The sequence below is a fragment of the Carex rostrata genome, chromosome 1 (assembly GCF_964058835.1).
Source record: "Carex rostrata chromosome 1, lpCarRost1.2, whole genome shotgun sequence".
Lineage (NCBI taxonomy): Eukaryota > Viridiplantae > Streptophyta > Magnoliopsida > Poales > Cyperaceae > Carex > Carex rostrata.
The window spans coordinates 5,988,614-6,012,209 of record NC_135918.1 but is presented as its reverse complement, the minus strand read 5'-3'; the positions used below and the strand labels follow the sequence as shown (position 1 = coordinate 6,012,209).

General features: G+C 32.9%; 2 protein-coding genes and 1 long non-coding RNA gene across 4 annotated transcripts; 2 read left to right on the top strand and 1 right to left on the bottom strand.

Annotated features, from left to right (window-relative positions):
* Positions 1-3,854: 3,854 nt before the first annotated feature.
* On the top strand, positions 3,855-4,968 carry LOC144554247 (uncharacterized). Of its 2 annotated transcripts, none has more exons than XM_078302578.1 (3): positions 3,855-4,063; positions 4,341-4,393; positions 4,481-4,968. In XM_078302578.1, the coding sequence occupies exons 1-3, from the start codon at positions 3,910-3,912 to the stop codon at positions 4,610-4,612; spliced, it is 339 nt and encodes a 112-aa protein (XP_078158704.1). In that variant the 5' UTR covers positions 3,855-3,909; the 3' UTR covers positions 4,613-4,968. The 2 variants fall into 2 exon arrangements, with proteins under 2 accessions (XP_078158704.1, XP_078158696.1); XM_078302570.1 differs by having other exon boundaries at positions 3,886-4,063; positions 4,475-4,968.
* Positions 4,969-7,784: 2,816 nt separating this feature from the next.
* LOC144554241 (uncharacterized) lies at positions 7,785-9,311 on the top strand. The gene is made up of 2 exons (XR_013511587.1): positions 7,785-7,845; positions 8,279-9,311. It is a non-coding gene; the product is annotated as an uncharacterized LOC144554241 (long non-coding RNA).
* A 2,765-nt stretch (positions 9,312-12,076) lies between these two features.
* On the bottom strand, positions 12,077-16,347 carry LOC144554230 (uncharacterized). Its single transcript, XM_078302558.1, has 8 exons — positions 16,227-16,347; positions 15,468-15,663; positions 14,604-14,633; positions 13,934-14,020; positions 13,578-13,650; positions 12,954-13,224; positions 12,715-12,769; positions 12,077-12,338 (listed from the first exon to the last, which is right to left on the bottom strand). Exons 2-8 carry the CDS (start codon positions 15,597-15,599, stop codon positions 12,261-12,263), a joined length of 726 nt encoding a protein of 241 aa, XP_078158684.1. The 5' UTR covers positions 15,600-15,663; positions 16,227-16,347; the 3' UTR covers positions 12,077-12,260.
* Between the last annotated feature and the right edge of the window lie 7,249 nt (positions 16,348-23,596).

The window sequence follows — 23,596 nt, the reverse complement described above, 5'->3', positions numbered from 1 at the left end:
AACTTGAAAAGTAAAATTTTAATCCATCAAGAAAAGAAATAAATCGGTAGATAATAAATCTGGACATGACAAAACCAGTTATGTTTTAAATTTTGTAAGACAAAAATAAAACACAATGAAAATCTCCCTCCGTGAAAAAAACATGTGGTGCATCTCTTCTTTTCATTGGATCCTCTCCAGTTAGTCATGACAATAGAGGCGCTTCTGGAATCCGGGACTGTCTGTGGTTATTAAAAAGTTCAATGAGTGGTGTGAAATAAATATCAAAAAATTCCCATGAAAAAAAAAAAGCTAAAAGAATTTGGAGTTCCACAATGAATAATTAGTTACCAAACAGAGTTAATGTCATGGAATTATGTGCACGATATTAAAATATTATGTACCTACCATCATAAGTTTGTAAATATGACCTCCATCTCCATGCCTACAATTGGAGCATGCACGTTGGTCCTATATCTCATGTTCTCCCTCATTGACATTAGAATTTTAAATATCTAAACAAAGTTACAAACCCTTATTCTTATATAAATGGGAAGAAAAGAAGAGAGGAAAAGCCGAAAAGAACATGTGATATTTGTCAAATATTGTAAACACTTTGTTCTTAGACAAAATTTAGCTGTTGGTCGTGACTTGTTGAATTGAGGCCCAAGGAAATGGGCCCAAAATTTTGACTAGTAAATACCTTGGGTTTTAATCGTTTCCTTTCTCGGTTTCTTTTAATGAAAAAATATTGAAGATATCAGGCTAAATAACAACAAGGATATTGCTCCTGAAATAGACATTGTTAATTATTACTGTAGTGTAGCGGTATTTTGATGGGTATCAGATGTGTTGATCTTACAGTATTCTCAAGGTTTTATAGACTCAGAGTGTCCGTTGGTCATTTTCCTAAAAGAGTGAGTCTATGGTAGTATGCATATCACAGGTTGGTCCGTAATACAGATCAATATTTTCGTTTTTAAAATTCCAACGGTCGATCCAAACCGTTCAACATGATCCCCATATATTTATGAATATGTACTTGCAAACCAAATTTTATATTTTTTTAAAAAAATTTACTATTTTTTAAGATAAGTAGAAAATCATTTGATCTGAAAATTCTAACCATCCAAAAACATTGATATTCTACCAATCTTAAAAAATAGTAAATAAAATTCTAAAAAACATAAAACTCGGTCCGCAAGTACATATTCATATGAAAATTATGTTGCATGGTTCGGATCAATCATTAGGATTTTGAAAACAAAAACATTAATTCATATTACGGACCAAATCGTGCTATGCATAGTACCATAGACTCACTCATTCAATATTCTATTCTATATTTGCCTAATCTCATAAAATTATTCTAGGCGCTAAATTAATTAAGCCTAAGAGCTAAATTCATGATGCTAATTAATTTCCTTCCTAAATGGTCATTGATGGTTTTCTGAGGCCTAATTTCTATTTCCCAACAAGATGCTACTAATTTTTATACAAATTCGTAAGTCAAATAATGAGTACAAGCTCGCTGTTGCATGAATTTAATCTATATCTTTTACCCTGCTTGTTTTTGTAAATAATCGTACCGAATTATGATTAAAAATTCAATCCCAAGTTTCTTGTTTCTTTTTTATTTAATTTTTTGTCGGATGAAATTCAGAAAAAATCTGGTTGAAATACTTCCATTTTGAATTGCTTTAGTGTCTTTAATGGGTAAAATGATCAATTAAGCAAAAGGGTAAACTGCTAATAACACTGAAACACAGGTTCAAAGAGAAGAAATTACCTTCAAATTAAGGAGATTGACAAATAAGTTCAGAAATAAGAAAAAGAAAAATATACTAACTCTTCAAGTTTTCTACTTACTACACCTGCAGTAATTAATTTTGTTAATTTAGCTTAACCAATTCTGCAATAACTTCATCAAATTTGTTCTCATAATGCCGCTGCCGATGTTTCCATATCTAACTGGTCCCTGTTTAACAGTTACTAAACCTGAACAAAGGAACATCATTTAGAGGTGGTCCAAAAGAGGACGTGCCTTTTTTCAAGGCTTTTGGTTGCCAAAGTTGAATCAATTTCTATACACATGCATAGTGCTATAGGATTTTTATGGAGATTTATATGTAGATCGGCGCATAATTAACTTTGTAATTGCTACACTTTATTTAAACACCACTGAAATTGTCTTGTAGTTGCGTGCTATATTAATTCTGGTACAATGTCTTTTTCATCAGTACAAGTTGGAGCACTAAGGTTCCAAAAAGCTCCTTTTATCCCTTAATTTATTTTCCTATAGAAAAAAACATGTCGCATAGCTTTATAGACAGTCTTGTCCTGACAGATCAAAATTCTTAATGTAATCATGTAAACAGTGCATGCCAAAAAGAATTTGACACTTTGAATGAATCTGATCAGTGCCCTGACACGTTCTAATCTTTTTGGCAGTATACACTTGATCCTAAGTGCCATACAACAGGTGGCAGAGCCATATTGAACCAGGGATAGATAGGATTAATTGGCTGTCTTATTTATTTCTGGGTTTTGAAAACCGGATATATATAGAGGAGGATTCAAATGCCTCCATTTTTTGTGTCTCCATCATGCCTCCATTTTTAAAAACTTAAATAACTTAAATATCAAAATAAAACCGTTAGATGTAATCTATGTTATTTTCTCTATGTGTCCATAAAAAATTATCACATTTTGATTTTGTTTTTATATGAATCAATAAGCTGAAAAATCAACGTCTAGAAATTATCCACATTTGTATACATTTTTACAAGTTCAAGATGACAATCAAAACAAAGTTGAAATGCCATAATTTTTTACATGTGCATAGTTAAAATGATATAGTTCATATCCAACGGTTTTATTTTGAATTTTAAGATTTAAATTTTGAGTTATTAAAAATGGAGGCATGATGGAGGCATTTGAACCCTCCTCATATATATATATATATATATATATATATGTAGGTGGAGTAAAATTAGGGTGTGATGTGTTCACCAAGGAGGGTTAGTGAGCACATCTTCAAAACGTTATTGGATTGACTTCGAACTACAAATTCAAACAGTTGAAATTCATATATTTTGTGAGTGATGCATGTACATGCAAAAATTTAAAAGTTTCGAATTCATTTAGTACATGATCAAGCGATTAAAAAAATGATGAAAAGTAAATACACAAAACAATTTAAAAAATAAATTATAAAATGTTCATTGTTTTGATCTTGATCATGTGTTAAATGAATTCGAAATTTTAAAATTTTTGCATGTACATGCATCACTCAAGAAGTACATGAATTTTAACAGTTTGAATTCATAATTCGAAGTCAATCCGATAATTTTTTGGAGGTGTGCTCATTCCTCTTAATGAGCACATCACACCCTAGTTTTGCTCTTAAATAATAATTTTTATGCAGCCATATATCAACGTTTGGTCGATCATTGTTAATTAACTCATATATATGGATGCTTCTTATCTATGGTTTATGTAGGCTATGTCTGTTGTTCTTGAAATCAGGTTTTTGTTATTGTATCAGAATTCTCTATTAATTGTCATCTTCCTTCGTTGCTAATGGAATCTTCTCGCTAATTAATTCAAATAACAATATTTGCACATTAATGCGCCTAAAAGTTTCAATGTACGTCTTGTGAAAATTTTCAATTAAAAATATAAACTGAATGAAACTTCAAGGACGACGTAATTATTAACTTCTGATTGTTTTGGGATTATCACAAATAATTGGTTACATCTATCAAGCATTATTATTCAAGCTCCACTAACACCAGTGTTGAGTACACAGTCAGAGGCCTTTGAGAAAGTGCTCACCATTAACTTTTCTCTTTCATGATAGTATAATTTGCAAAGGCGCACTAAGTACCTCTTTCTCTTTAGCCTTATAAAACATGGCAGGCTTATCTAATGCCTTCTAAGTACAAAACCAGTACAATTAGAGAACCCTTTATAATTAGTGCTTGTTCCATTTCCAATGTAATTAATAACTTCATGGAATTGAAGAAATCAGCTTTGTTCCTTCTCATCTTAGCTTCATTGCTTTCAGCTTCAATCGCAACAGGTGCGGTTACAAACTTTTCCATATATTTACTCTTTTTCAGCATGTGTTGTGGTTACAAACATAATTATTTATCTATATTTAAGCTCAAGCAACTGTTTGAAAGAGAACTTCCATCAAAAAAAAGAGAGAAGGGACTGTGTTGAGCAAGCTACAATTGAATCTTAAGTTTAGGTAATTCATAAGATTCAAGTGAAGCGAGCTCATATTGCAAAAGGATTTTCTCAGAAAAGCTATATATTATGCAAACAACCAATAATTTAATATTTTCCATTTGCAGGTACATACAGGAATATAATAAATCAAGTACCTGAAGGTCAGACAATGACAGAGGTATAACATAACGAGCCAATATCATTCTTTATTAAAAGGATAAAAAGTTAATTCTTCGAATTTCTTATTTTGTCTGCTTAGTTTCAGGATACAAAAGATGCTGAACTAGATGAAGATGCTGTTCGGGCAAGAATACTTATGGCAAAAACAAACGACTATGGATGGTACGACCCGGCTCCAGCTTTTTCTCGGCCTCACTTCAAGCGCATACCAAATTAGTAATAAAAATGTCCAATAGCAAAAGTCTCTGTACAAATGCTTGCAGTAAAAATATGTATACAGTGGTTGGACAAATATATGAGCCAGAATTAGGAGACCCTTTGTTCTTTTCTCGGCCTCATTTCAGGCACATATGACATATGTTTCATCTTAAGGAATGAAAGCAGGTGACCAGAACCACCCGTAGGTCCTTCAGAGTGGCTCATTGTTAGTATATATATATCGAACTGTGGCAGCATATATATATCGAAGAAATGCCGTTTTGTGATTTTGTCCTTCACTCGGTCATAATATTAGATAAATTTTGTTATGTCAAATTAATGAATTATACAGCAATGCAGTGTGATATCTGTTTTTACTGGTGTCGCTATTTTATATAGTTGTCTCATGCTGAAATTACCGAGAACTTGTAGTATGATGTAACAAGTATACCAAGATATAATTCAAACAGTGAGATGGATTGGTAAAATTTCTAAAAATATCTAGCTACTGACTCAATTATTTAACACTATCATTGGTACTTTTGTCAATCCTCGTGCCATCACAGTATCCACAGCCGAGAGTATATTTAAAGAGAATTACCTATACTGAACCGGTCTTTAATTGAGACGTTCAACTTAAAAAATTCGACACTACAGATAACATGATAATGAGACTAATTAATATATTAAAGAAGGATGATAGTAGCTAGATGTGGTTCTATTGTTCTTGTATATAATTTTTTCTTGTCACATGATGATATATATCCTTTAAGCTTACTTCGTTAGTAGGAAACGTGTGCGGATTCACACAACGAGCTAAAATGAAACTTGGTCTCTTGATTATAGTCCTTTGTAGACAACAACGAATTATATATGATACAATATACATTGATGTCCTTTATAATGATTTTTCTAGAATTAAGCGTAGTTTTTCTAAATATTTTGCACATCAACGCCTATGAAAATTAACGGATCGATCATGTGATAGTGAAAGAATCCTCTTACCAGTAAAAAAAGGGAAATTAGTCTTTCGTTTATATTACTCTTAATTAGGTCTCACTTAATTGGAAATGAAATAAACAAATAAAAATAAACTTTTACTTAACTTTTATTACGTATGAACATTATCAACTAGATATTGACCTCAAACTTGTACGCATTATATATATTTATCTTTTCCGACTTGTGGAGAAAGTCAAGAATATGATTTAAATCTTTATCTTAAATTTCTTACATATATCTTGCTTAATTATTTCCGCTGAAGCTAGGGCAAGCCCTCTGTGTTGTTATCTTTTTGCACATTTGAAATAGCAACTATTTGATAATTATTTCTTATTTGCACACTGATACGTGGATCGAGTTGCACATTTGCACTCCAATCATTTTAATTTAATTTATATTAATTAATTCCTTCACTAAGCTATGTTTTTATTAGTTTCTAGATTTAGCTGATATTATTTAGATCAAAATTTATTACGAATAGCATATTAGCATATGGATCAAGATATTTACATTTGCTCCTGACTTTGCACTCAAACTGTTAAACCATTAAACTCACTGCATAATTTATAATTGTGATCATATGCCTAACTTTTATTATGAGTTTTTTTTGCTTGAACCATATTTATGATGATAATTTTCATATATATTAAAAAAACTACACAAGTATTCAAAACATTATTTATAGTTCTTCTTCAAAAAAGTTTGAAAAATTAAAAAATCAACTTTGACAAACTAAATTAAACCTACACATATAAAAAGTAAAAAATAAAAAATAAATTCAATTATAACATATTCATATAGCGTGTTTTTTATTTTATTTTCACATATAAAAACTTGCATCTAAAAAAAAACTTGCCTTCTCATTTTGCATTGCACACTTCATAATCATCTTCATGTGCGTGACTTTAATTATTAAGTTCTTTGCTCGAACCGTCATTTATTTGTTAAGTTCCGGTTTTGAACTTTTGATGAATCCATCATCAGTAAATAAATAATTTAATAATAAATAGAAACTGACATTGATATTTTTTATTTTTATTTTTGATTTATTACTTGTGTGTTTTGCTACAACAAGATTTATGATCTAACTATATTTTTTTATTGTTTTATTGCTTCTTGTACTTCATATATAACTAAATGAATTTAAAGTAGCAACTATTCCATCCACGGCCTCAGACCATGTCCCTCTACTGTTGAAGATCAAACCCCATAATAACCCGGCCAGACGTCGATTCAGGTTTGAACTTTTTTGGCTCAAATACAGGGAGGTAGAACAAATAGTTAAGGATGCCTGGAGCATGGAAGCAGAGGGGTGAGGGGGAGGGCTCATTTTGACAAAAGAGGGTCAGGGATAGCAGAGGGGTCAGGGATAGAGGGCATGGAAGCACCTATAGTATAATGTTACAAGCAAATTTTGACAAATAGTTAATGAGACAAGAGGGTGAGGGGGAGGAAAACAGGGCAAAATACCGTGTATAGTGCTAGATATGTAATCAACTCTTTTATAAATATATTTGTTAGTTTGGCATTTGCCAACTAACCATCAAAAAAAAAAGTAGCAACTATTAGTCACTAATCAGCCATGAATAGAAAATCAAAATTTAAAATAACCTAAATTTTTATTTAATTAATTATCGATGCTCAAGTTTTTATCTAAAAAGAGATTTTTTAACGCTCAGCAAATATCTACATGAGATTCAAATGCAAGATTTGATATTTTATATATATAAGTACTGAATTGCAACTTGTAGTTTAATATGTGTAGTGAAAGATTTTTGTTGATCAAATTGAAAGGTCTTCCATCTCCTTATCCCAGGAAGTTGTTGGGGAGAGCAATTGCTTGCCTAAGATGAAATAAAAAGATACATTAAACTTCTGTAATTCTCCAGTTTATACATAACAGGAGTCGTGCTGGTGGTGAGTTCATCATGTCATGCGTAATATATATTATTATCAAACCAACTTCTGGAGAAAAATCTCAACTGCTGCCAAATAAATAAGTTGATATAGGAGATATGTTTTGTTTATTAATGTGGGTCTCCATTTTTCTAAGAATGGAGACTGGAGAGTGATCCTGATCAATTGCTTAACTATTAATTTGACCTAGTTACTATTTAACATTTAGAAGTCTTCTTGTAGTCAACCATGAAACATTATGAAAATAAGGTGTCAGTAACATCCAGCTCAGCATTACACGGCAAGGAAACCAGCATTATCAAGAATCACACGAAAGAAAATAAATAAAAGAGAGTAAAGCTAGGGTGTGATGTGCTCATCAAAAGAGTTTGGTGAGCACAACTCTAAAAGTATATCGGATCGACTTCAAATATCGAATTCAAACCGTTGAAATCCATGTACTTCATGAGTGATGCATGTACACGCAAAATTTTAAAATTTTTGAGTTTATTTGCCACAAGGTCAAGCGGTCAAATAAATTATAAAAATTAAATATATAAAACAACTTATAAATTAACTTATAAAATGTTCATTCCTTTGACCGCTTAACCTTATAGCAAATAAACTTGAAACTTTCAAAATTGTGCGTGTACATGCATCACTCATGAAGTATATAGATTTCAACGGTTTGAATTCGATATTTGAAATCAATCTGATATATTTTTAGAGTTGTGTTCACCAAACTTTCTTGATGAGCACATCACACCTTAGCTTTACTCAATAAAAGAAGAGAATTATTCCAAAATGAATCAATGCACCGAGAAGTGACTCCCGATAGGTCGAAATGAACAATTTGTCACGAGTCAGGGTCCGGGCTATGGACATGTAACATGTTAATACATGCAAATCCTAAACTCACTACTAGAGTACTAATTAATCCAACTTTGGATTCAAATTGCATCAGCAAGCAGGTCATGTTGAAGTTGTCATTTCTCAAACCCATATTCACAGCCAAATATATATACCCACGTTGCACTGCCTAGCTTTCCCAGCATAGCAGAAAGAGAGAGATATGGGCTGGCAAGATATCCTCGCCAAGCACCACCCATTCCCGGCCTTTGTTGCTGCGGTAATCTCCAACGTAATTACCGGCAACAAGGCTGAAGAAAATCAAGACCCCACCAATACAAACTCTTACAATGAACCCTCTTCTGATGATGACTATACCTACGGTCCTTCCGATGTCCAGCCAGCTCGGTATTACTACCCACCAACTCCAATTCCATCGAGCTCTTCCCTGAACAAACCAAAGAAAAACAAAAATAAGGCATACAACGAAGGCCGCCAAATAGACCATTATAATGCCACAAACAATAACGAGCAGATTGTCAAGTCAAAGTTCTTTTGGAAAAAAAAACATGAGCTTGTCGTTGAGCAGGGAAATTTGGGGTACGGAAGGAGGGGAACAGTGAGGAGGGAGTATGTAGATCCGAACGGAGAAGAAGTGGTGGAGGAGAGAGACTACCAGTTCCAGCCGTACTATGAGCTACAGCTTAGCCCGGCAAAAGTGATCAAGCCGCGAAAAAACAAGGGCGACTATCAAGGAGCCAGGAGATCAAGATACTATGGATAATGAGTTTATATGGTTTGGTTGTATATTGATTTGTGTTTTCTGGTTTGATTTCGGTATCTCAATGGGGATATTTAGTTTGCTTTTGTTTGCATCCATGATGTATGTGCATGAACTCATGTTGAACATGTAATTGCATATGTGTGCTATTTTGTCTGTTAAATATGAAATAAAAGATTACAGCAATAAACTTTCATTTGAAGTAGTGTTGACATATTTGCTGATAATAATCAACACTAGAAATTAAGAGATAACAATTGTTTAAAATTAATCAAAAGTTTGGTGGATAATTATATGCATAAACTATTATTCATTTTGTAAAATCATCCCCGTTTTTCTGCATCTAGGTAACAGTCTTATTTTTTGGATCTGTTAAAGAATTTTATGATGCGGATCCGTTAAAGAATTGAGTTGAGCAGACTTATTTTTCGGACGTCACATGTTATCCAAGTCTTCTTTTATCTAATCACCTCCAAAATTGCAAACGGCTACTAACATCTTTCAATTAATTTAGCATGTTTATTTCTTGTCTAAAATTAATATCTGAAATTATTTATTGATTAGTAAAAATCTGATGACCTTACTTTTAGAAATATTTATGAACTAGGGATTAATAGAATTGTCAACAATGGACAAGAAACATCTTTATGACTTGACAGGGGGATTGGTGAATGTAGTTTATACTGTATATACCCCAACCTGTTTCAAGCAGCAATTAACCCTAATATAACAGTAGCTGATGCATTTTCTTCTACCTCACAATTAATATTATCTTTTAATAGACAATTAACAGGAATTTTACTCACTTAATGGACATCCTTGAGACACTCTATCTCCTTTAAACTTAAACTAGGTTCATACTTAATCATTTGGAGATGGACATCTAATGGCCTCTTTACTGTAAATTTCATTTACAAATGGTTAGAGTATGGGGATATGAAAACAAATATTTTACTACAATCTGGAAAGCACATATCACTTTGAAAAAAAAAAATTATGGCTGTTGAAACAATAAGATAGAATTCTAACAAAAACAAACTTAGTCCATAGAGGTTGGCAAAGAGATACAACTTGTCTATATATTCAGTGGAGATGAAGACCTCTAATCACTTGTCCTATTGCTCATGCCTTATGGTCTTGGATTGCCCAACACAATGGTTTTTATTTTAATTGTGAGACTATAGATGACTTATGGCTTTTAGATTGCATTATCCCCTTAAAGACAACTTACTTGTAGAATTAGTATGAGCTGCTACACTTTGGTCTATCTGGCTAGTAAGAAATAGGGTTTGTTTTGATAATTCACCAATACCCCCCTTACTAGTATAGGTAACAATATTATTTCCTTAGTTGCTTACTGGTGCAAATCCAGGAATGATGAATCTTATTTCAAATTATTCTTAATCATGCCAATGGATGTTGAATATTTGTATCAAGGAGGCAGTTTGATACTTTTGCCGGTTACAGATACCTAAGAAGAGCAGATTTTTCAAGCTACAGGGGACGTAGAACTTGGATCAGGAGAGCTGGACTTGTCGGACTTCCTCATAGCCAGAATGGATTCTGACTCAGAACCCTCTCATCCAGTTAATCCAGATCCTGCTTCTTCTCCCTCTCAAGACTCCTTCCTATATGGATTGTTCCACTGAATCTGAATATGCTAATTCTGCATCTTCTTAGTAGTAATAATTGGACTTATTTCTAGTAGAACTTTGTTATGTTTTGTAATATGGTCCTAGCTGAACTCTTTAGGTGACACCTTCAGTGTTTTAGTTTGTTTTAGTCTGTATGATGCTTATCTGGCACAATGAGGTCTCTGACCCATTGTATTTTGTAATGAACAATATTATGGTTTCTAAATGAAACAGATGGTGGATACCCATTAATTTCATTCAAAAAAAAGAGTAAAAATCTGATGAAATACTTAAAAGTCAAAACCATTCAATATTAATTTTAATTATCAAATGAGCATTGTAACGATTTTGATTATTGGTAATACTAATTAGACCTATCAATATGTCTGGTCATGAAATTATTTGATTCATGAATTTTATACCTTGAAGTTTTCATTCTCCATATATATATTCATGACCAAATTTGATACATTCTGATTTTTTATTTATTTTGTGCATCTTGATCCATTTCTTAGCTCGATGTGCAGATTAATTTACAAGATACTAATTACCAATTCTTTTTCTATAATTATTCGCCTCAAATATTAATACAAGTAAGATTATTTTGAATTCAACATATACAAATATATTACTATAGATTAGAAATTAGACAAACCAGTCACCCCAACGGCCCAATCAATGTTAAGCGCTTATTCTCTACTTTGTTATATGGTGTCCCGCGCGCCTGTGGTAGAAATGTGTTTGACCGCAGATCTAAACAAACTCGGTACAAATTCTTGATAAAATCTGATCCATCAGACTCTCTGCTGTACAGTGCAGTGCGACGGATGATCTGAATTGACCGGCTAGGGGTGCAAATGGATGGGATATTATTTGTTCGTATTCCCATCCGTATTAAATTTCTTGCGGATTCAATACAAATAATTTGCAGATATGGATACGAATACAGATAAGATTTATTTGAGTATGGATACGAATACGATTTAAATTTCAAAAGCGGATACAAATACGAATACAAATATGACTTTACCATTATTAATACGATCCGTTTGCATCCATATGACCGGCGCCTCCCCTTTTCTCCAAGAATTCATATTACTTAATGTACCTCATCGTTTGAGATTGAATCTGGTCTGTACGTCATAAAACTTCGTATAGAATAAACACATGAAGGGATTTAAAAATATTACTACAAACAGAATCGAATGATCTCAAAATGAGATTTCTTTCGGCATACATTTTAGTCTAGAAATAATAAAACGGATCCTCGTATTTTACCCGAGCAGAATTTTGGCCGTTGCTTTGCTGCTCGTGACAATAAATTTGGATACATCTTTGGCAGGACTGCTAAAACAATAGTAGCGAAACCATGCTTCACTTGCATTACAGTTTACAACAAAACGAGCTTTACAAAATCAGCTCAAAAACAACTATACAAAAACTAATTTATGAAAAAGTTATTCATGAACAGACTTGAGACAAACGTAAATTATGAAAAGATCCATTCATCCTTGTTGAGTTAAGGAGAGAGACAAAGCCTTATATGCATCTACACAGAGTTTGAATTTCTCCTCTGCAATTGCCTACAAAAACAAGCATGTCTCAGTGGTAAATCCCAACAGGCCACATCAAATAGTTCAGTGCCAAACAAATTGATATCAATTGGCTTTTCAGGAAATGCAAGTAGGATTACAAAGAAAAGGCAAAACCACTACATGGCAATATCATTCAAGGTTTACTGTCGATTGGGGTTAAATTGCATACAATACAACTGGCACACCAATCCATGATTACTGGTACTGTAACGGTTAAAATTGGAGCATGCATATCATAATTTTCTTGGGAGTACTGGTGGTACAATCTAATCTTTACCTTATTGTATTATTACTTAGGTTTGTTCATTTAGTTTCAGATTAATAAATTAACTTAGAACCTGAGAAAATGAAATTAGAAAATAACCTTTGAAGGGCCTTCATGCTTGTCTGGATGCCACTTCAAAGCAGCGGACCTGAATCTGTAAATCATTTATAGAACACACCAATTTATATACCCCCCTAACTATACAACAAAGTTATAATCTTCCTCAGATCAAACCAATGCTAAATGGCTTCCAGCCAACCCAATTAAAATGAATAAGGTATAATTTACCCTGAAATATATGGCACATTAAATAAATATATAGACAAACAGAATCATACGCAGATTTGATGTGATCCAGTATCAATGGACCAGTGCGTGGCAACCCAAGTGTGGCTCTGTGGATCATCAGATCTGCAGCGTTCGATCTCTCTTGACACTCATCTTCTACGTCACTCTCATTATAGAATTTATTATTTTGATGCCAGTTTGAGTTGTCTCTCCATTCAAAACCACTAGGACCAGAATTTGGAAAGGTAAAGGTCTCTCCAGCCCAAGTCCATGTGAAATTACCCTCGTCTCCCTCATCCATGCGTCCTCTCTTTTTCATACCTGTCATTTTAGCAAATGTATCATGTGCATGTTCTTTAGGGAGGTATCGTACAATTGATAGTGACCAAACAACCGCCCTCATCAAGGGTTACATAATGGATAACAATCTTGTCTCAGGCGGCATATCTTTACATGTTTGGCAACCAAACATAGGTAGACCCGACCTGACAGGTTTGTCAGTCAGCTGAAGCTCACTTTTGGACAGGAGATATCAGCGGCAGAGGCCTGGCAACAGGGATCTTGGAATGTGCAGTTTGCTGGTTCTGAGGCTGAGTTGTTTTGGACTCCTCCAAATCCATATTATAATAATGATGTGCAGTATAGTTAGATAGAGAGAGAAAGAGAGAGCTCACGTTTTTCTTTAATAGAATTCAAATGGCGAGTCTTCAATTTTCTCTGTCTTTGAGTCTGATCCTGGACACTCTGCTATTGCTCAAAATTTTGATTTCAAGATTTACCATTATTAGTTCTCTCAAACAAAAAACAAAATAACAGACTAAAATAAATTTGCACCATCTGACAAATGCTATACAGTGTATGACACCCTACCGCTAAGGACCGCTAAATGCCATTTAAAAAGCTTAGCACAGTTTAGAGTAAGTTCAGACTGTTTTGGTTATCAAGGCTTGATTAAAAAAATTAGTCCTTAGTAATTTAGTTACCCAGTTACTATCAAAGCTGGCATCTCAATAGATTAAGAGACACTTACCTGAACTGGTTTTCCATCGAAAAGAAGGTTTTTCAGTGCACTCTTTGCATCAGCCCGCTTCTGACGCACAGCATATCTGACATATGTCTTATACATAATGAAATAAAAAATATATATTAATAAATAAGAGCATTTCATGTCATCTCCAAAAAAAAAATTTAAGTTTGACCAACATTTTGGAATTCTGTTCATTTTGCACCCAATAACTAATAATTCAAAAAATAGAACAACACAACAATTTACGTATCTGCAACTATGCCTACGCAATTAACAGGTTTTGTCTAGCTGAAACCAAGTGTTAGATTACACCAATGAGAAGTATTGGAAATCACATTGCTTCAGAAAATAATCATAATACAAATATTTGTTACTTTATTACATCTAGCTCTGCCAATAAGTGGAATTCATTGACTATATTGCGGGAGCGTAATGCAAATTGCTCAACTGTTACTCAATTTAACCTGATACACCGATGTGCAAGGTAAGGTAGAAGTAGACTCCTTGGTCTTATTAGCAAGGGGCAAATGTGATATTTTCACTCTTTTCAAAAGGGTACATGGAAAATGTTTCCTATTTTAACCCATGCCGACCTTTTTACTACAATTACAGGTTAATTTTTGATGAAGAGTTTACACACCTAAAAGAAATAAAAAGAAAGGCATGCAGATACCTTTGATGATTCTTGGTCTCTCCCTTCTTTCTGAGGTGAGCAATAATATAGTTAGTCTAATAATTAACGAAAGATTAAATACAAAACAAGATTAGTTTTCCTAATTGTGGCACCATTCAATTGTGTCTCAATTTGTTTTAGATTAGCACACACTAACTAGTAATAAACCAGTGCCACTATGACCAGATTTTGTTATTACATATTATTGTTACTGTTACTGACCAGTAAAAGTACCAGCAAGAGTTATTGCTATTGTTGTTCTTATTGCATCTGTTTAATACATAATTGCATTTGAATGGGCACTAATGGTAATGGACTCAAACACTACAGCATGATGGTTAATTGAGGTTTATTCAATGCATAAGTTTGAACTTAAGGGTAAATGGTGATTACATATATTTAGTGCTTAGTTAAATAAATTGAATCTACACTAATAATAACGGTGCTGGCTGACAGAAAAATTGCACTATCAAGGGTTACTTGAGGTTGATTGATGCATCATTTGCATGTTGGTAAAATGAAAAAAATTAGGTTAAAAATTGATGTTTAAATTGAACAGCGGAGGTTGATTAAGGTTAAATTTGGCTTAATTGCAGTTTGAGAAGTTGGTACAGCACAACTCCACAGAACAAATTTGAAATTTATTGCAATGATGCTTTCACTTTCATACAGATAAAGTATAGGTATTGTACAATTCATAAGCTGGATAGTAATCAGACAAAGAAGCTTTCCACACTCTAAACAGTAAAGAATCAAAGAATAGATAAAAAGTAGCATTTTCTTCACTTAGCCTTAAGAACTGTGCAACTTATTAGTATTACTACAATTATTTTGAAAAGGAATTGAAGAGATAAAATGGCATACACTATTATGAGATTTGGAGCACCGACTGGAGAACGAAGCGGGAAGTATATAGTGGAGAAGAGTCGATCGGATCAGAGAAGTGGGTTTTAGTGTCCTTGCTATGTTCTCCCATGTCGCAGCCATGGTTCGCATCCTGTTGTGAGGGAACAGCAGACTAGTTTTATTTGATGACTTCAAACCCTGTCTGCCCAGGTACCTGATTATCATACGCAGAATTCAAACGGTGTCTGATGCAGTCAATAAGGATTTCAAATCCCGTCTGTCAGGTTGAGCATGAAGCATACATGGGTCATAGCAGGGTAAGCTGAGGGGATGTAGAAGTACCAGAAATTTGTGGATTAAGGTTTGGGTTATTTTAAGCTACTTTTGAGTTTTGCCGGATTAAAATATGGTATGACTGTGTTTCCAAAAATACTTGAAAAAAAAGGCTAAAAAGCCCGTTTCATTCACCATGAAACTGTTGGGAACCTTGTACCAGTGATTAAGTTCACTTAGACAATACCACAAGCACCTTGTGTGCAGCAGAAAACCAGAACCGTTCCAGTACCTGCATTTGGGTTGGCATTTGTAGGGTAATTGGAAACAATACAGTAATATAGGGGTGGTGGGTAGTGATTGGGCATGTAAAAACTGTAGTGTGTTGTTGGTGTAGAGAAGGATATTGATACTTAGGGAGTTGAACGAAGTGTCCCTTTGTGCAAAACACAGTTTTAGGTCGGTCATGCTCATATTTTGGAGAGAGAGAGAGAGATAGCAAACCTAGCAATGGAGGTTAGTGAAGAGAGGAGGAAAGGACGCTTCGTCGTGGGATCAGAGCGGGAGCTCGACGGGAGGGAAATCGGAGACGTTCTGCGAAAGAGAGGGAATTCGTATCCTCTGAGATATCTCAAACTTTGCGTGATTTTATGGAAAATCTAAACCGTTTAAAGACGTTCTGCACGAATCTCAAAGCACACAATACTGACCCCTACATCACCTCCGAATAGGCACCGGACACGTCAGTCACGCAAAAGTTGAGATATTTCAGAGGAAACGCACCCCCTCACCTCTCTTTGAGGTGCGTGAAACCGAATCCATATCCTCTGCATTAACGTAACTTTTGAGTTTAAGGGCTTCTACCGTCGGATTTCATCTACGGTTTAGATTTAATTAGACCGGACCGAACCCCCCGTCAAAGTTTAATTCGTATCCTCTGAGATCTCTCAAACTTTGCGTGACTTTACCGAAAATTTTAACCGTTTAAATAGTTTCTGCACGTATCTCAAAGCACAAATAATATAGGCCCTGCGGGAGAATGTACAAATTGCCCTTCATTTTCAAACCAACAAACAAAATACCCCTCTTCATAAATTATTAACAAAATGTCATTGTGAGCTCCACTTTCTCTTCCCTTTTCTCTCTCTCTCACTTCACCCCATTTATTCTCTATCATTTTTTATTTAAAATAGAGGGTTATGCAACATACCAACAAATATAAAACACATTTCATTGTTGCATAATATGTTATGTTTTATTTAAGAAACCAATCTCTTTATTCAATTTTTTATTTCAAATGGAAGATTATACAATAGATCATAAAATATAAAACGCATCAAAATTAGTTTATTATTTAATGTTGGTGATTAAATTGCTTTCAATGTAAAAATTGTAATAAAATTATTTATTATTATGTTATTAATATTTTCTACTAGATCCATGAAATCTGTAGCAAATATTATTTTCTTAATATTTTGTACTTTATCCATAAAGTTTGTAGGATGTATCAGATATTTATTAATTTTTTTTGTTGCTGATTAAATTGCATTGAGATCGTTTCATGAAGTGTTAAATTAGCTCCATGACACGAATTAAAATGAATGACACCCCCATACATTCTTTCTACCAGTTTGAAATGTACACTAGAAATTTTTTTTTTTTACCAGAAACGACAATTGAAATTTAAATAGTTGAATTTAACATAACAACAATAGTTAAAAGGATGATTAAAAACATTATAAATAATGATATAAAACGCATCTGTTCCTGCTCTGTACGCAAGCTTGAAAAATGATATAACAAAAATAATAAACTAATCTTGATGCGATGAAGTACAAAATATTTGCGACAAAAAAATTCATATTTGCTACAAAAATAATAAACTAATTTAACACATCATGAAACAAACTCAATACAATTTAATCAGCAACAAAAAAAATTTAATAAATATATGATACATCCTACAAACTTTATGGATAAAGTACAAAATATTAAGAAAATAATATTCGCTACAAACTTCATGAATCTAGTAGAAAATATTAATAACATAATAATAAATAATTTTATTACAATTTTTAAATTGAAAGCAATTTAATGTCCAACATTAAATAATAAACCAATCTTGATGAATTTTATATTTTATGATATGTTGTATAATCCTCCATTTGAAATAAAAAACTGCATAAAGAGATTGGTTTATTAAATAAAACATGACAAATTATGCAACAAGGAAATGTGTTTATATTTGTTGGTATGTTGCATAACCCTCCATTTTAAATAAAAAATGATGGAGAGTAAATGAGGAGAAGTGAGAGAGAGAGAAAATGGAAGAGAAAGTGGAGCCCAATGGCATTTTGTTAATAATTTATGAAGAGGGGTATTTTGTTTGTTGGTTTGAAAATAAAGGGCAATTTGTACATTCTCCCGGCTCCTGCACTATATAAGGTCATGTTTGGTTGGGGACTAAACAATGGAATAAGAATTTTAAGCCTCACTTATTGCACTAAATGTGGTTTAATTGAGGCGGATTAAGACAGAATAAGTCAATCTTTAGGCCGAACTAAATTGGTCTAAACTAAACCGACTCTTTAGGTGGTTTAATTTTAATTGAATATGAGACCTAACTTTTCATTATTTTTATTATTTTTAATCACTTTTTAAAAAATATAAATAAAGCATTTTTTTTCATTTACGTATAAGGAAACTTATAACTTTATCAATTATAGAATCAATATTTTTTTAAAATGACATAACTTTCTAAATCAACAAAATAATTAAATAAAATATTTTTTAAATTGTACTGCAAAATAATAAATTTTTTGTTCATCAACCTAACACATTTTTGACAAATAAATTAGTACACATATAACTTTAATTAAATAAGATTCATTAAATACAACGTACTTCTCTAAGATATAGAATTAATTTATACATTACTCGTTTTCTTGTACAATTTACTTCAATCAAAATGAAAAGAAAAAAAATACAAAGAATAGTTTTATTATGAGAAAAGGTTTATGTCCACCATCTGTCCACAGCCTTATTCAAAACTACTTTCTAATGCTTTTTAACTGTTGAACTCTAACTACCTTCCTTTTATAAATCGTCTCTCCATTTTTTCCAAAATAAATTACCGATCTTCTCCAAAACAAAAACTGGCTAGATCTGATCTCTCTGCTCCCTCCGCCTTACTCTCTCCCATTTCCTCTCCTCCCAACTCCGATGAAGTGGTGAGAGACATACTCAAAGGCAATCAAAGAGAAGGATCTCCACTGATGGCCTTCCCTCGATGGCCTCCTCTCCGACGGGTCTCCACCGACGGCCTGCTCTCCACGGCCTCCCCTCGACGGCCTCCTCTCCGACGGGTCTCGCCTCCACCTCTCGCTTGATCTATCTAACATGATTGAGATAGAACCAGCGGTGACCACATCTGACCTGATTTCTCGTGAAGATGTATTGATTTCTCGCGACCTGCACTGACGGTATTGGTGCATATTGAAATGTTTTCATATTGTACTGTTAGTTTTGTGAAATTGTGCATTTTGCAATCTGTTATGAAAGTTTCTGGATGTTTGAAAATTTGAATGACATTTTTATAAGATTTGTTATTTAAGTTACAACATTGAATGATGAATTTTACAGAATTGGTGCAAGTGAAATGACAGATTTTTTGTGTGGTGAACAGATTTTTGTTGAACAGGTGATGGATGGATGTATAGATTTAGAAATTTTACAGTATACATGGTATTATTTTATAGTTTATATTTTGAAATTTTACAGTATACATGATTCTTTGCAAGTTGTAGTTTAAGCTGAAATGTAGCATTTTTTACATTTTATCTTACAGTATACATGGTATTATTTTATGGTTTAGATTTAGATATTTTACAGTATACAAGATTCAATTGAAAATTTTACTGTATACAAGATTCAATTTTACAGTATACAAGATTCAATCGAAAATTTTACTGTATACAAGATTCAATTTTACAGTATACAAGATTCAACCGAGTGCAGACGCTAATAACTAAGTCTAATTGCCAATAACCGCTAATAACCGCTAATAACTAACTCTAACTGTCAATAACTTCCTATAATTGCAATTTCCGAAAATACAGTTTGAAAGTACATTTATTTTCTCGTTGCAATCTTTTTCTAACTATCATAAGACCACTTCAAATAGTTGCTGGATGTTTTGTGATTAACTGATACATTTTATGTGATATATTGTATAATTATACAGCATGTAGAAGTAATTTTACAATATTCGCGCAAGTCAAAGCTGTGGACAAATGGTGGACAAAAAGATTTGTCCACAAACATTATCCACTCCCAGTTTAACTACCATCGCTCTCCACTGTTAGACCACCGTCATGCCTATTTAAACCTCTCTTCTTCCCCGATCGTTTATTTCTATTTTTTGAATCGAAGAGATCGAGTCTCTCATCTACACCGCTACCTCTGCCACTGTTCATCCCGCCCGTCCCCAATCGCCTCCTCGCGCCACCATCGCCATCTCCGTCCCGGTCTCAACCACACCTAAGCCTTTGGCTTCTGTTCCTCCTTCAATTTCCATTACCGCTCGCCGGCGCTTTCTTCTCTTCGACGGAATTCTCCGGCATCTCTCTTAGATTCAAATGGAGAGAAACGATCTAAGAGAGGCGATCTGGAGGAGCAATCTAGTGGAGAGAGATGAGAACAAGGCGATCTGGAGAAGAGAGATGAGAACGAGGCGATCTGGAGAAGGGAGATAAGAGTGAGGCAATCTGGAGCATAATCAGGTTATTTTACAGTATTCACATTGTAGTTTTACAATATGCATCTTGTGGTTTTACAGTATTGAAAACAGCTTGTTTATTTACTAATCTATTTAAGTTTTATTTCTTCTATTGATTTGAATTCATGATTTCTTTGCTTCTATTGAAGTTTCATTTGAATTGATGTAGTCTCAGGTGTGTATGCATTATATGAACATTGATTTAAATTTTAATTGTATCACTTACTGTTCAATAACGGATCTCGCATTATCTCGTAATTATTTCTTTATTTCTGTTGAATTTTGATATGGAGGAGATATGAGGAGATGATCTGAGAGAGGCGACATGAATGAGAGATAATAGAGATGCGATATGGAGTATTGATATGTTAATTTTACAGTATTTCCCCCGTTAATTTTACAGTATTCATCTTGTGGAAATCTGGAGAAAAGAGATGATAGAGAGGCGATATGGAGTATTGATATGTTAATTTTACAGTATTGCCCCGTTAATTTTACAGTATTCATCTTGTCATTTTACAGTATTTATCTAGTGGAAATCTGAAGGAAAGAGATGATAGAGATGCGATATGGAGTATTGATCTGTTAATTTTATAGTATTTCCCTATTAATTTTACAGTATTCATCTTGTGGAAATATGGAGAAAAGAAATTATAGAGAGACGATATGGAGTATTGATCTGTTAATTTTACAGTATTTTCTTTGTTAATTTTACAGTATTCATCTTGTGAAAATCTGGAGGAAAAATATGATAGAGGGGCGATATGGAGTATTGATCTGTTAATTTTACAGTATTTTCTCTGTTAATTTTACAGTATTCATCTTGTAATTTTACAGTATTCAATTTGTGGAAATCTTGAGGAAAGAGATGATAGAGAGGTGATATGGAGTATTGATCTTGTAAATTTTCCTTTGTAGTATTGAAATTTGCAGTGGACATATGTCTATTTGACTTTTTACATCTTCTAGTTTTGCAGTATTGAAATTTATAGTGACATGTGTTTATTTTACTATTTACAACTTCTAATTTTACAGTATTGAAAGAAAAAATTATGAAATTTAAAAAAAATAAAAAATTATAATTTTGCGAAAAAAATTATTTTTGAGGTTTATTTTGAAAAAAAAAATGCCAGTTGTAGATGTTGTCCGGGTTTGGAATGTTCTATAAGTTTTTGTGGAATGTTCTAGAAGTTTTTGTAAAATTGCTATATATTAACCGCAAATAACTTCCATTAACCGTTAGTAAGAAAAGTATAATTAGTTTGCCAAGTGGTCCCACACGAAGTACAGTTAGTTTGCCAAGTTGGCCAAGTTGCAAACCGTTAATGAAAGTTTCTGGATATTTGAAATTTTTTATTACGTTTTTTATAAGATTGCTTTTATAAGTTACAGCATTGAATTATTAAATTTACAGGATTCGCACAGGTCAAATGACAGTTTTTCTGTGGACAAATAGTGGACAAATGTCTGTGGACAATTAGACGCTTTCATTTATGAATTGGGAGTGTCCGGTTTAGGAACTGAAAAAGTTCAAATTAAATTGTTCTGTTTTTTGGTTTAAATAATCGGTTCGGTTAAATTTTTTACTAAATTAATTCAAAATTTTATAAATTTAATATGTAAATACACTCGTGAATAAAACTGGCTTTCCAACTTTTTTTTTCAAAGAAAAATCATTAAATCAGACCAATTAATTTGAAAGATCTTCTCAAATGAAGAATATTATCTGTTTGTCGAAATCTTGTACGAATTATGCAAAATTGGGTTTTAAATATAGAAAGAAATCGTTTGTTAAATTAGAGTTCTTCCATAACACATCAATTTAAATTTTAAATGAATAGATTTCTGTAGGAAATTACATAATTAATTAATTGTTTCGAATTTGAGAAGGATATAAAATGTAAAAAGGTAAGCGTTCATTTCTACATAAATAGCCTAAGGTTCTTCCAAAAGAAACTAGGTGTCAGCGGCATGCATTTTGTACAAAGATGTCTTCTGACAATTTTTAATTAACTCAAATAATTAAGGACATGTACCAAGGCATGCAAACAAATCTGATATTATATGTTCGTATCTGAATGTAATTTATTTTTACGGATTCAAATCAAGGTTCTAAATAGCGATTATAGCGGCATAGCGGGGAGACAAAAAAAAAAAGCTATTGCGAATAGCGTAGCTATAGCGGAAGCTATCACACATAGCGATTTTCCCTTTTCAAACTTTATATTATATATTTCTACTAATTATCAACATATCAATATTAGAGAATTAATGTAACAACTAAATGACAACTAATCTAAATCTATACTTTTTATCAATTACGCAAATAAGAATGAAAAAAAATCTAAAAAGTAACATTATTTAATAGTTTATACTTCATGGTATTACATATTATAATAGACAAAGAGCAATTAATTTTATAATGTAAATGAAGTCAATACTCAATATACATATTTAAACATTTTATAATTATAATAATAATCAAAATCAGCTTTCAATTGAAACGAACGATAATAATTTTACAAACGAATACTATAAAAAGAGTAATCAAAATGAATAATTAGTATTTGAATATTTCTCGATATAGAATGATAGAATAAATCACAAATAAAAATAGAAGCACATAGTTTGATTTAGTATACTTATCGTAGAAGACCATGTAGTATTAGAAATAAAAATAGAAGTACAGAAGTCCATATAAATTGCAAAAAAAAAACCATGTAGCATAGCGGTAGCTATAGCGGGTCTCATATAGCGGTAATAGCGGTCAGCTATTATAGCTATAGCGGTTGTAGCTGAGTTAGCGCAATTTTATCTCATAGCTTAGCGTTTATGGTCCGAAACAGCTATAGCGTAGCTATAGCGCCGCCATAGCTAGCTATTTAGAAGCCTGATTCAAATATTTCGATATAAACAATTTGCAGATTAGGATACAAAGACATATATAATTCATGTGAACCGCGCCCGTGGACCAGCCCGAGCGTGTGGACCGCGCCCATGGACACCAGCCCGAGCGTGTGGACTGCGCCAGTGGACCGAAGCAGATTTCTTTTTTTTTCCGCTCCAAGCTGGGTTTGAACTTGGGACCTCCCAAGTG